The 14599-nt window shown below is 48.1% G+C and overlaps 1 protein-coding gene across 1 annotated transcript; it reads right to left on the bottom strand.

The window, feature by feature from the left end:
• Nucleotides 1–7474: 7474 nt before the first annotated feature.
• On the bottom strand, nt 7475–8759 carry LOC119359208. Its single transcript, XM_037625504.1, has one exon. It carries the CDS (start codon nt 8629–8631, stop codon nt 7687–7689), a length of 945 nt encoding a protein of 314 aa, XP_037481401.1. The 5' UTR covers nt 8632–8759; the 3' UTR covers nt 7475–7686.
• Between the last annotated feature and the right edge of the window lie 5840 nt (nt 8760–14599).

Raw genomic sequence — 14599 nt, 5'->3', positions numbered from 1 at the left:
TACTTCACGCAGTGCGTTTCCATTCGCAATGAAGGCAGAAATCATGATCTCGCCATTTCTCTAATTTACCTCAAAACGACAGGAATATCATTTGTGTAAGTTCAAGTCCTCGGTCGGAGAAAGTTAAAAAAAATATTGTGAGAGAGGTCTGTACAAAAAGAATATCATTTGTGTAACACTGACGAAATGGATGAGAAAATTACAAACGAAAATACGTCACAGAAGTTCAACGTGAAAACAGCAGGAAGTTCGACTACTACGCTGAATGAATTTTAGATGAAAAACTTTTAAAATCGTCGCGAGTATGAAAAGATGATCAACACGGGAAACTTGCGTGCTTACAGCAGCTTTCCATCGGTATATCACCTGCTCAATTCCGGTGAATGGATGGAGAGTTATGAGCAGTGGATAGAGACCTACGAGCAAAAAAATCACGTGAAAAACAGAGTGAAGTTCACGTACACGCGCCGAGAAGTTCAGGTTCTTCACGTGGTGCATTTTCGAAGAATCTATTTCGCGATAAAGGCAGAACGCATGATCCCGCCGTTTTCGAAATTACTTGAAAACGGCTAGGAATCAGAGAAAACCATCAACATTTAAAAGTTTCGCATTTTCCGTAGCTTTTCAGCGGTATATTATTTGCCTCATTCTGATAAAGTTTATAGAAATTACGGCGAAAATACGTTTTTCGCCATTTTCGAAATTGACTTAAAACCGTAAAGAATTGGGAGAAACAATACATACCAAAAAGTTTCGCATTTGTTCAAGCTTTGTAACGCCATACCATTTGCTGCATTCGGACGCACGGTTAAAAAATTAGCTCAAAAATACGAACTCAGTAGGACTTGGACCATTTTCTAAATTACTCTTAAACCATTCAAAATTAGAAAAAAAACTTTCAAGATGGAAAAGAAGCGCATTTTCATAAGCTTTCCAACGCCGTATCATATGCCTCCATTGGATTAGCCGTTTAGAAATGACATCGAAAAAACGAACTCAGCTGTTTGGTTTATGAAATTTTACGTTTTTTCAAATTACTCTTTAACCATAGGGAATTGGAGAAAACTTTCAACATGTGGAAGGAGCGATTTTTGCAGCAGCTTTCCACCGCCATATTATATGCCTCATTCCGATAAACGGTTTAGAAATGCGATCGAAAATATGATTCACGTTTTTTGTGCGAAGAAAAAATGGTTTTCAAAACTGCTCTTAAACCGCTTATATTTTGCCAAAAAATTAAGTTGGGTCATGATATTGGTGTCCATAGCTTTCAACGGTATATCGCAAGCCCCATTTGGGCAATGTTGGCGGAAGTTCAACCTAGTTCACAGGGTAGTTCAACGTAATACTAGCGGGGCAGGTCAGGTTGTGATCAGAATATATTATATATATATCCGCATGTGGTAGTTCATTTAAAATCTTTGAAAAGACAAATATTTTGAAACGGAGGGAGTATTTCAGAGTGAAGTAACGGGCGGTTTGCCCGGATCTCGTCGTTGTTCGTCTACGTTCGTGTGTCTTTGGTTTGGATCCTTCTGATCTACGTTATTTTTCATCGGTGGAGGTTGTTGTTCTGGGGTGCTGGTCCTATGAGGTCTTAGTACGACGACTTCTCGACTGTCTACTACAACAAGTTGTGTCCGGCTCTGGCGATGGAGGGGTGATTACGGCGGCGGGCCTTCGGCTCGCTTCGGTGCTTGTAGTCGTCGCTAGGTGGTTTATGGATCTGGATGTAAATTTTATTTCTGGTGTTCGTTATACTACCATGATTGAAGATAAATAGATTGGAAATTTTTCAAAAAAAAATAATGTGCGGTGCTTAGAGTCTGTTTTTAGTGAGGGCTTCAGCAGTGTAAGTTTTTTTTAATGAGTGAATTCCGGGTTTTACCCCCTATTTTGACTTTTTTGACACTAATTACCCCATTTAGCGGGATTTCATCCGTTTTACCCCATTTAGCACAAGTGTTGCCATAATTTACCCTCTTTTAAATTTTGCATGCGTTCTAACCTACGGGTCACAATTTGTCAGGTCTAGCTGGCATGCCACATCAACGGGTTTTTTCTGTCTATTTTTCTCCCTACTAAACTCATTTCCGGTTTGAAGTATTCTGATGGGACGATTGTACTTGATCAGCATGTCATATTACCATTGAATAAATTATAGGAGAAATTGTTACCAATATAATCTAAAATCATGTATGTTTTTCTTCAGTTATCATATATGGCCTTAAGTATGGATGGTTCTGTAGATTAGATTAAAGTGGTGTAAATATACTACTTTACTAACTCTGATGCACCTACATATCTAAATATCTAGGTAGCAAATATGTTGACTGAAGAGTATGTGTTGTTACTTGCTAGCTGTAAAGGAAGTTTGGATCTTTGTATCTTATGATGCATGCTGAAATGTGTTCGTTCACCGTATTAGAGTATATTATGATTGCAGCCACTAATTCATTTTCCTTTTTCTTGCACAAAGCAGATGGCAACGGAGATGTAGAGTGTTAGGCATATTTTACATGTCTATGGATACAAGAATCCAGAGCCAGAGATGATTGAGAGGTATTTCATTATTTATTTTGATATAAAGGAGAAGATGAAGGAATTGGGTTCCAACCCTTGGGACAGCGCTAATTATCAGAAGAAGGGGGCCAACGGGAACTCCATGATTGAGTTAACAGATGATGCAGGCATGGTGAACATGCTAGAGGAACTTGATGCTTATAAGAAAATCAGTTTGAATGTTAATTGGGGAGAGCAACACAAACAAGAAGCCATGGGAGGCGAGCGTGGCGCGCGGCCGACTTGGACGTTGGACGTGCCGCGAGCGACCTCCATCGGCTGAGCCGGTCAGAAGAAGCGGCGCTGCCCAGTTCAGCAGTGAGAAAAATAGTCAGGAAAAACCACTGACGTGGCATGCCAGCTGGACCCGACAATTGTGACCCACCAGTCAGAATGCTCAAAAAAATTAAACGGGGTAAACTGTGGCAACATTTTTGCTAAATAGGGTAAAATGGATGAAATCTTGCTAAATGGGGTAATTAGTGTCAAAAATGTCAAAATAGGGGGTAAAAACCGGAATTCACTCTTTTTTAATTCTTTGTGCTTGTCTTGTTAGTCGTGCTCCTCAGCATCTTGTATCTGTTTCGATTGTCTGAGGGTTTTCCTCGAGCAATGCTACACGGACGCGGATGATTTGTGGACGACGTGTCGCCGGAGCCTTTCATCATATCCGCTGTGTACAGCAGGACCATTGGATCGGCTGTCGTTCAAGAATCCTCCCCTGAATTATCGTCCACAAAGGAGTTCCGTTTTTCCTTAGCTCTTAGTACTCTGTCTTGTGCGTTTTGGCTTTATCTTTTTCTGATGTAAGACTTTTGCTATTAGCACCTCTATTTCTGCCCATCCGACCAATCAAAAAAATCACAATGGAGTTACCACGTCCCATTTTAGTTCAAGATATATTGGGCCCAACTATTAGATTATCTTGAAACTGAGTGAGAAGTGAGGTGTGTAACACATGCTTGCACGTGGCAAGAATTTCAGCCGTTCGTGAAATGACGCTGTTGGCCAGGTGCATAATTAAATTCCTTTTTGAAATCCTCGGTTGTCAGAGCAAACTTTCAACAACGAGTTTCTGTTTCTATGCACCTTCAGGAAAAGGTTAGGTTTTCAAGCATCTAGAAGACACATGGTTGACTTACACTCATCCGTTTTAAACAACTAGAAGTATATACATGGTGGCGTTCATTCATTGTCCACTAGGATAGGTGCTGATGCTAACCGCCAAAAAAGAAGGTACGATAGATACAGATGGTGATGTGCTAGCTTGAATCTAGAAACTGTTAGGATGTGTTTGGTTGAGTAACCAAGTAGACGCCCACGCCCCTTCCCTTGTCGCCTCGCGGCAACGAGGAGGGTGATCTAGCTGTCACCGGAAGCTCTCTCCACCTTGCTCCTCCCTCTCACCGTCGCCACAGAGCACGAGCGGGTACCTCGCGCGGTGGCCTCGATGTGGTATTGGGTGGCCGCTCTGGGATGCGGCACTGGTGCCGGGCGAAGCAGCGCAAGGATGCGTCGGTGGTGTGACGACAACATGTCGACCGCGATGTGGAGGCGCGTGCTCATTGGGTCAATGACGCCCACTTCAGTGGGCTATGGCAACGACGCGACCAGATCTAGCCCTGTAGGCTGGGCGGCTACGACTGTGATTGGCGGCCTCCTCTAAGGTGCTTCCGGGCAATGGAGGCAGGGGCGCGTTGGCGGTGGTGCCAGCCCAACGACAAATGGGTCGGCGACACCATTCTTCTCCCATGTGCGCGTGGCGGCGAGATGACGCATGTTTGAGTGGCGACCCTTGGCAGTGGGATGGTGGTGGCGGAGTGAGATACGAGGAGTCCGCGGACATAGGTGCCACTGTTGGGATCTACGATAGGGTGCATTGACTGTAAATTAAAATTTTCCTACGCGCAGAACAGCCAAGAACATGCTACGAGAGATGGATCACAGTCCGTTACCACTAGACGCGCATTGCCGTGCAGCGGAAGAAGAGTTGGGGCAGCGCGTCCACGTTGATCGTCTCCTCCTCGTCCGATCCCCCTCGTACAACCGGTAGTCGGTTCCCACTACAGGTTCGCCAGAGCGGTGCAAGTGCACCGCCTCCAATGGTATCCGCGCGTGCAGGAGGAACGTCGTGCGGCGGACTGCTAGGTCCGATCACACAACCGGTGGCGAGTGGAGTGTCTATTCGCAATACATGCAAACCCAAGTGACAGCGTCGAAATGATCAATTGCGTGAGTATGCGGCACCTCCACTTTATATAGGCGTTCGTCGCAGGCTCAACACTTGGGCCTTGCACGGACCCTAAAGCCCATAAGTCTACTCGGCCACAATCCGAATACAGCTCGGATCACATCCGACTAGTGTCCTCGGATCCGACCTCGTAGGTTCCTTCCCTTAAGCGCGCGACCCATTATGTTCAAGCTGGCTTGGTCGCAGTTCGGATCATCTCCGAACTGCACAGTTGGTAGCGGCCTCTAGCAAGGCATGCCGAACGCCAAACAGACTATGAAGCTGGTTAGGCGAACCTGTACATCATACTTTCATTTCTTTTGCCACACGATATATGTTGTCGGGCTCAAGGCGAGTCTGTCATCCTTGTGCTAGCCCGACCTGTTTCTCGTTCCAGTGATGCCGACCACAAACCGGATTATCTCATAATCCTTGTCGCATGGCCATGCTTATCCTGGTCGGATCACACGAGGGGCCCAGAGTATATCTCTCCTGATCGGAGGGGCAAATCCTATCTTGCTCGACCACGTCTCGCAGCATGGTTCTGGACAAACCTGAAACCTAACTTTATAACTACCTAGTTACGGAGTAGCGTTTGGTCGGATCAAAGCAAGTCTGTCACCATCCCGAGTACATGCGTCAGCTCAGGTCTTAGGACATAGAACATATGTTGTACTCGAGACTCACAGATGACATATCACTGCGTCTCATAGTTGGGTCTGTCCGACTCGGACCTTATCTCGACTCGGATCCGACTACGTCGAATCCGACCAGATCCTTCCAAGTCCATATTATCCGGTTAGCATCCAATGCTCCATGGCTAGTGAGACCAAGCCATTGACCGTGTCATATGCTAGTCTAGTTGGCTGCACGTCCACACAACCCTTTCGACTAGGGATCTTTTAAGACAGTCATCATACAATGCATAGTCCCACAAACAAGTCACGTACTTGCTGATACACATCATTGATAATGTTCAAGGACTATCTTTATTCATAAACACATAGGAAATATTATCATACATGATTGCCTCTAGGGCATATCTCCAACAGCCACTGCTTGGTGGCCAGAGGTCTGCCTGTCACCGGGTGGCCAGAGGTGCCAGCTGCCACGGGTGTCTCCCCCTTTTGGATCCGGAATGACCAGATATGATGGGGCAATGCCCAACCTCCTTCCCGATAGTGTTGTCTAGAAGATGGGTGACGACGTGGGCTGGCCGCCAGTGCATGGGCTGGACTTGGTCCCTCAGTTGGGGGCTGGTTGCTCCTCGCGCGTGCTTTAGACCTTCTCTTTCCATGTCGAGGCGGAGTCTCGAGGATTGGTTGGGGTGGCGTCCACGTGCTATGGCGTCGGTGATGATTTTGTTCGAGGATGTTGGGGCGGCGACCCCGGATGATGGGCTACACGGTTGGCTTTTCGGCAAGCTCTGTAGTGGCAGTGGTGACATCGCCTCTTGGCCGTGTGGGCGGCTAGGGGTGTAGTGGCGGGAGGCTCGGACCTGTCCTCTTCCTACAGAAGTGATTGCCCAGATCTGGTGTGAATGGTCTGGCCATCATTGCAACGGTGATCGGGGTGCCTCTGGTGGTGCAGTCGAGTCTCCGAGCGAAAGCTTCGCGCTTTTGCAACGGTGACTCCTGTTGGTGACGCTTTCTTCCTGAATACATTGTCATGGGTCTCGTCGCCATGCTAGGGCCCCGGGTGAAAACCCTTGTGTGTATGCTTAGACTCGGCAGCGACAACGCTTGGACCGTCACCCTCCTATGACGTTGCCGTGGAGTTCATGCATCATCAATCTGGCCTCGACAAGGTGGTAGGCTAGTTTTATGCTTCATGCTGTATCTTTAGATATGCTTTGTAAGAGGGCCTCTTTATCATATTGCGTCATTTGATCGTGTACTTTGACATGTTGCTTTATATCTATAGTAGAACCATGTTCGTGCGTTGCAACGGGATACGAATATTCTAGTATGTTAGCTCGTGAATTAGCTGTCCATATTAATGCGGTTGTGCAAATAAATGTTTACCAAATCCCGCCTTTATAGTTTGTGAGAAGTTTGGTAAGTAAATTAAGATGGAATTGGTTTAGAGGGTAAGTAATTAATATGATTAAGCGGCACACGGGAAAGGTGCGGTGATTTACCTTATATTTTGATGAGAAATTTGGTAAGTATATTAAGATGAAATTGGTTCAAAAGGTAAGTAATCAATGTGATTGAGGGGCGCATTGGGAAGGTGCGATCAAATATGATGCGGTGGAAAAAAATAGTCTGGATGGAATAAATCTATGGGGAGATGTGATGAGAGAGGGACCGACTGACAAAGAGTTTTGCCTGCATTACTTATTTTTTAAGTAAAATTAGTAAAAAGTATTAGAGAAGTAGAGATAGAAAAAAGCGAGACGAAAGCCTATTTTGTAACGGTAACAAAGTAGACCAATGACCAATGTATGACATCAAACATCACAGCCAATCAGCGATTCACATGTTTATCCCCGTCATATGGCTAAACGCCTTTGCATTTTCAGCAGTCATCCAAGAGGATGTCAAGCACCAAATCATATGCAATTGGCATGCACCAATGATCAAATCAACGATGTATCGGGATCGCACGTGGCCAGCCTGAACCAAGAAGTTCCTAGTGTACGGAATTTATGCCTAAAATCGTTGCGCATGTTGCCCGAATTTTCTGAACACTTTGTTTGAGTAGCCACACATGAAGGGGCTGATCTGGTGTACATGGACACTTCCATGCATTACAAATCTACAATCAGCTCTTTTTTCCTTAGAAAAAGAACAACAAAAACCGGAGAACGGTAGGAAAGATAAAACCTGAAATTTGATCTTTCTGGCCACTCTGTTTGACGACTATTTACAACACGACCTTCTAAGTGCGAATTACCCTTTCTTCCCATGTGCATGGCTTCTGGGTGAAATCACGTCGTGGTCGCCGGAGCTACTACTTTTCTTGCCATGTGATCTGGGCGAGATCACCTCATGGTCGCCGGAGCTGCTCTTCTTGCCATGTGATCCTCTAGGCGAAATCATCTCATGGTCGCCGGAGCTGCCCTTCTTGCCATGTGAAGGAGGCAATGACGCCCAAGTAATCTTCTCGCCGATCTTCTTGTCGCTCGCCTTCTTGCCGAGATGCCTGCCGGTCTTGCCCATGGATCTCGGTCCTCCATCCTCGCCGTTCAAGATGGGCACGAGGTACCACCAGATGGAGGTGCAGCAGATGGCGAACATCCTCCCGAACACGACCAGGCTCACCAGCAGCAGCATCGCCACGAACGGCCAGTACTGGCTCGGCCTGATCGCCTTGTCCGCCCACGGCCACCTCCCGGCGGCCGAAGCCTTCTTCTTCGCCGGCGCCGCGGCGACAGCCGGCGCCGTCGCAGCCGCGACGTGCATGACGGCGTCGTCTCCTCCTCTCGGGCTGGTGGACTCCGTCCGCGGCGACGGCGGCTGCGTGGGCGGAGGCGTGGGCGAGACGGCCAGCTTGAACTTGCACTTCTTCTTGGGCTCGGCCTTGGCGGCGGGCTCTTCCGCGGGCAGCTTGACGACGATGGGCACCCAGCCCTTGGTCTCGGACTGCACGAACCGGACCATGACATGGTCGCCGCCGTCGACGCGGCGCAGGACCTTCTCCCGCCGGGACTCGAGCTCCGCGAGCACCATGGAGAACTTGTCGAGCCCGCGCGACGCGTACGGGTTCTCCTTCTTCCCGGCGCCCGGCTTCTTCTTCTCCTTCCTCTGCGCCTGCTTGCCTCCGCCGCTCGTCGGCTCGCCCTTGTCAACGTCCTTGAAGCTGGCCGTGCCGCAGAGCACCATTTCTTCCGGCATAATACCGTTTACCACTCCCTGTCAAGAACGGCTTATAAAGGGGATTAACTTCCAAGCTGAACCTGGCTGTAACTTGCTCCGGTGTCGCTCGTAATTTGTTTAGCTGTTCCTCTGTGGGGCTGGGTGACTGGAATGTGGAAATTGGGGGCGACTCGATCATTTGAAGGCCGCGGGGCTGTGTCCTGGCGCAAGCTGGGTCAAGCGCGGAGGTGTCAGATAGTACTATTCAATTTTCATGCCTTGCTTGCCACGATTGACCCGGTGTCGAGATGGGAAATACTACTCCAGTGCTGTGTCCGCGTTAAGCCGTTAACAACAAGAAAGAAAACGGTGAGAATCTTCAGACACGTCCCATAATTTATACAGAGCGTACGTCTTCTTCTGAATTGTATGCATGGGGAATTGTCCGGATTGTTATATGCTCGACGTTCCGCGGTTTTTAATTTATAATAATAAAAAAAGGGCAACCGGATAATCACGATTTCTAGAGACTGTATCAGTGGTGACGTATAACTCGATCAACGGACGGATCGATAACGATTTCTAAGTAACAGCAAAACCATAGTTTCGTACGGATCTGCACCAGGTAATCCATGAGGTGCATGCGTACGTAACTGCGTATCCGGACACCTCCTTGCCGTCGATCCTGTTGGTTGCGCGTCGAGCTCGCACATAAATACTACTCGTACAGTTGGTTTATCAGCCTGTGCAGATAAATTGACTCCAAGTCTCCAGCTAGTTCCGCCCGTCTTCAACTAGCTCGATCATGACCTGAGCAGCGTACGGGCTGCCCGCATTGATTCCACCAGCGGCGCGAGGTCGCGACGTCGGTCGCCCTCGTGATTTCCCTGCCGGTTGCCGAATTTTCTCTGCTCATGATTTAGTAGCAGAATGTCAAGCACTACGTACACAGTGATTCACGAGGGCGAGAGCTAGTTTCCGCTGACCCGCCGGCCGGCCGCGGTAAGGTTTGATTGCTGTGCAAGCCGTGGACCGATCTCCGCTGCTGCTGCTTCTCTGAAGCTTATCGTGCCGGTTAAACTAACACGGGTCGTCCTGAACGAGTCAACGGCTCCTGTGATTCGTGATACTACGTAGCGATAATTTACCAGTTTTTTTGTTTGGTCAAAGGAGGAGACAAATCTCGGCAGCTCGATCGCTCTACTCCGCCCATCATTTCTCTTTGGATTGTTATCTGCTTCCGCTATGACAGCCCCATCTTGACTTTTTAGAGGGATCATTCTAGAAGTCGTCCCATGCGGCTAATCACAGTACTAATACTTTCTCCGTCCGTAAATAAATACATCTTTTTATTCATTTTGATGACAAATATTTTTAGACGAGGAAACTACTAGCTTATTTATTGCTAATGAAGTACTAACACGAAGCTGCGTACCCGTAAGAAAAAGAAGAAAAAGAAGAAGAAGCTGCCTGCCTGTGTGAAGAATGCCTGGCAACCTCGCACTGAAGTGCTCGGAAGAACACCGAGGAGATGATGGCTGAGAACAAGTTGGCAAAGAAAAAACAAATGGATAGCTGACAACTAAAGACAAATAGGTGACACGAGGGCTCGTTTTAAATTTTCTTGTTGTAAGCATTTTTAAGCTTCTGGATGGACCTGTGCGTGCAAGTATGCAACGACGTCTGCAAAGGAGTTGTTGCTAGCAGCCTGCTCTGCTGATCTGTGCATCAGTGCACGCCCAAAATTCTTTCATTTTTTCCATCCTTAAAGTTCGTCTTCTTTTTCATGGTAGCATCTCTAGTAAACCCTGTAAAAGGGCCGAACTCGTATAGTTCCGGCAAGTATACGGATTCAACCTGTTTTTCTGGCCAGAATAGACATCGCATCTCGGGCCTCGGGCCCGGCCCGTAAAATTTTTACCGTGGCCCGGAAAAAGTCCCTCCCCACTACTATATATGCGGTTTCACCGCTCGGATACGGGTCAAACCCTATCCGCCCTTCGCCGTGATTCCCTCCTCCGCCCCAATTTCTCGTCGCCGGCAAGCCTAAAAAGGCCTAGCGACCTATGGACGGTTACGTAAGCGATGGGGATGATGCGGAGCGCCGGCGCCGCCGCAGATTCAACGCCGCACACAGGGGGGGAGGGGAGGTGGCTCAACCACGAGAGCCGGCCGCCACCATCGTTCGAATGCCGCGATCTTGACGAGTACGAGCGCAAACCTGAGTAAAACATCGTGTCCCCTCCTTCCTGTTACCATCGACCTTAGACGCATAGTTCGGGACCCCCTACCCGAGATCCGCCGGTTTTGACACCGACATTGGTGCTTTCATTGAGAGTTCCGCTGCATCGTCGCCAGAAGGTTCGATGGCTCCATCAATCATCTACAACAATGCTTCCCTGGGGGAGATTTTCCTCCCCGGTCAGATCTTTGTGTTCGGTGGCTTCGCACTGCGGGCCAACTCGCTTGGCCATCTAGAGCAGATCGACAACTACGCCCCAAGTCACCAGATTAGTTTTGGAAACTTGAATTATGTCGCTGACATCCGAGGAGACTTGATCTTCCAAGGATTCACGACCCCAACCTCCGCTCTGGCCTTAGAGCCAGAGCGCATCGCCAAGTCCGAAGACGGGATTTCTAAACCCGCCGGACTATCTGTGGCCATTAAGCCCAGTACGGGAGAGCCGGAGGAAGCAGCGTCGCTGGCAACCATCACAAAGCCGGACTCTTCCCCGGACACTGACTCCGAACTCTCGAAGTCAGCTTCGCGTGAGCTCGGCCGAGGAATCCCCTTCCCGCCGTACTCCACAGATTCTCTTCTCTCTGGCCAAACCTCGCCTTTAAGTGAGGCTCTGGACTTGATGCGATCCCTCGTCATTACGGAGGAGCAACGTTCGAACTACGCCCAGCCTGGACTAGGGGCTGAGAGCGGGGAATTTTACGTCCCACCCACCACCCACTTCATAGCCACCGTCGAGGACTTAACTGACATGCTCGAGTACAGCTCTGAAGACATCGACGGTATGGACGACGATGCCGGAGAGGAGCAGGCCGAAAACCCACCGTTTACCGGACGCTGGACGGCCACCTCTTCGTATGACGTGTACATGGTGGATACACCCAAGGAGGGTGACAACGATAATGAGAAAAATCCAGTAGAGGATAAACCTCCCGAGATACAACCAAAATGCCGACGGCGCTGCTCTAAATCACGCCGTAGCAAAGACAACAATACCGACACGAGAGACAACAATACTCCGGACAATGCCGAAGACCAAGAAAACCCCGTCGAGCAAAACTCTAAACAAGACGATCGGGAGGATGGGCAAGTTAGCCCTGATGAACAGGCCGCAAACAAAGACTCGGAGGACAGTAATCACCTTCCACCCTCCGAGGATGAGGTGAGCCTTGGCGACGAAGACTTTATCGTGCCCGAGGAACCTCTCGAGCAGGAGCGCTTTAAGCAACGGCTAATAGCCACTTCAAGGATCCTGAAAAAGAAACATCAACAACTTCAAGCTGATCAAAATCTACTCAACGACAGATGGACTAATGTCCTGGCAGTCGAGGAGTACGGCCTCGTGCACCCAACAAAAAGTTACCCGAAGCGTAAACTGCTACCTCAATTCAACGACAAGGCACTTGAGCCCGTACCAGCGGCGCGTAATGCGGCCGACCGACCACCACGTGGCCGGGACAAAACAACAACTCAAGCCGAACACCGGCCCATACTATCTCGCCGTAAAGGTAGAGACACAACAACTCAGAGATACACATATGACCTGCGGCAGGACCTGAAGAATAAAGCAGGCCCGGCCAGATTGATCTACGAATCACGGGGGCGTGCCCGACGCGCGAAGACAGCTATCAAGCCGAACATGACAAAAATAATCACGTCCGGGCCGAAATCCACAGAAGGACTTCATCCGAACTATGTCGCGACCTGGCCCGATATAGAGGCGTCGCACACCCCCTCTGCTTCACTGACGAAGTAATGGAACATGAGTTCCCAGAAGGGTTCAAACCTGTGAATATTGAATCATACAATGGAACAACATATCCCGCGGTATAGATTGAGGACTTCCTTCTCCATATTCATATGGCCCGCGGTGATGATCTTCATGCCATCAAATACCTCCCCCTAAAACTCAAGGGACCAGCTCGGCACTGGTTGAACAGCCTGCCTGAAAACTCTATTAGCAGCTGGGAGGACCTAGAAGACGCCTTTGGCAACAACTTCCAAGGCACATACGTCAGACCTCCGGACGTTGATGACTTAAGTCACTGATACGTCACCAACGTATCTATAATTTTTGATTGCTCCATGCTATATTATATACTGTTTTGGACATTATTGGGCTTTATTATCCACTTTTATATTATTTTTGGGACTAACCTATTAACTGGAGGCCCAGCCCAGAATTGCTGTTTTTTTGCCTGTTTTAGGGTTTCGAAGAAAAGGAATATCAAACGGAGTCCAAACGGAATGAAACCTTCGGGAACGTGATTTTCTCAACGAATAAGACCAGAGAGACTTGGACCCTACGTCAAGAAAAGAAACAGGAGGCCACGAGGTAGGGGGGCGCGCCTGCCTACCCCAGGCGCGCCCTCCACCCTCGTGGCCCCCCTGTTGCTCCACCGACGTACTCCTTCCTTCTATATATATATCCACGTACCCCCAAATGATCAGATACGGAGTCAAAACCCTAATTCCACTGCCACAACTTTATGTATCCACGAGATTCCATCTTGGGGCCTGTTCCGGAGCTCCGCCGGAGGGGGCATCGATCACGGAGGGCTTCTACATCAACACCATAGCCTCTCCGATGAAGTGTGAGTAGTTTACCTCAGACCTACGGGTCCATAGTTAGTAGCTAGATGGCTTCTTCTCTCTTTTTGGAACTCAATACAATGTTCTCCCCCTCTCTCGTGGAGAACTATTCGATGTAATCTTCTTTTTGCGGTGTGTTTGTTGAGATTGATGAATTGTGGGTTTATGATCAAGTCTATCTATGAATAATATTTGAATCTTCTCTGAATTATTTTATGTATGATTGGTTATCTTTGCAAGTCTCTTCGAATTATCAGTTTGCTTTGGCCTACTAGATTGATCTTTCTTGCAATGGGAGAAGTGCTTAGCTTTGGGTTCAATCTTGCGGTGTCCTTTCCCGATGACAGTAAGGGCAGCAAGGCACGTATTGTATTGTTGCCATCGAGGATAACAAGATGGGGTTTTCTTCATATTGCATGAGTCTATCCCTCTACATCATGTCATCTTGCTTAAGGCGTTACTCTGTTTTTAACTTAATACTCTAGATGCATGCTGGATAGTGGTCGATGAGTGGAGTAATAGTAGTAGATGCAGACAGGAGTCGGTCTACTTGTCTCGGACATGCTGCCTATATACATGATCATACCTAGATATTCTCATAACTATGCTCAATTCTGTCAATTGCTCAATAGTAATTTTTCACCCACCGTAGAATACTTATGCTCTCGAGAGAAGCCACTAGTGAAACCTATGGCCCCGGGTCTATGTTTATCATATTGATCTCCTACTACTTAGTTATTTCCTTTGCTATTTACTTTGCCTTTATTTTACTTTGCATCTTTTATCATAAAAATACCAAAAATATTATCTTATCATATCTATCAGATCTCACTCTCGTAAGTGGCCTTATAGGGATTGACAACCCCTATTTGCGTTGGTTGCGAGGATTTATTTGTTTTGTGCAGGTACGAGGGACTCGCGCGTAGCCTCCTACTGGATTGATACTTTGGTTCTCAAAAACTGAGGGAAATACTTACGCTACTTTGCTGCATCATCCCTTCCTCTTCGGGGAAAACCAACGCAGTGCTCAAGAGGTAGCAAGAAGGATTTCTGGCGCCGTTGCGGGGGAGGTCTACGCAAAAGTCAACATACCAAGTACCCATCACATACCCTTATCTCCCGCATTACATTATTTGCCATTTGCCTCTCGTTTTCCTCTCCCCCACTGCGCCCTTG

This window comes from Triticum dicoccoides, chromosome 2A, assembly GCF_002162155.2.
Source record: "Triticum dicoccoides isolate Atlit2015 ecotype Zavitan chromosome 2A, WEW_v2.0, whole genome shotgun sequence".
Lineage (NCBI taxonomy): Eukaryota > Viridiplantae > Streptophyta > Magnoliopsida > Poales > Poaceae > Triticum > Triticum dicoccoides.
This window is presented reverse-complemented; position numbering and strand designations above follow the sequence as displayed.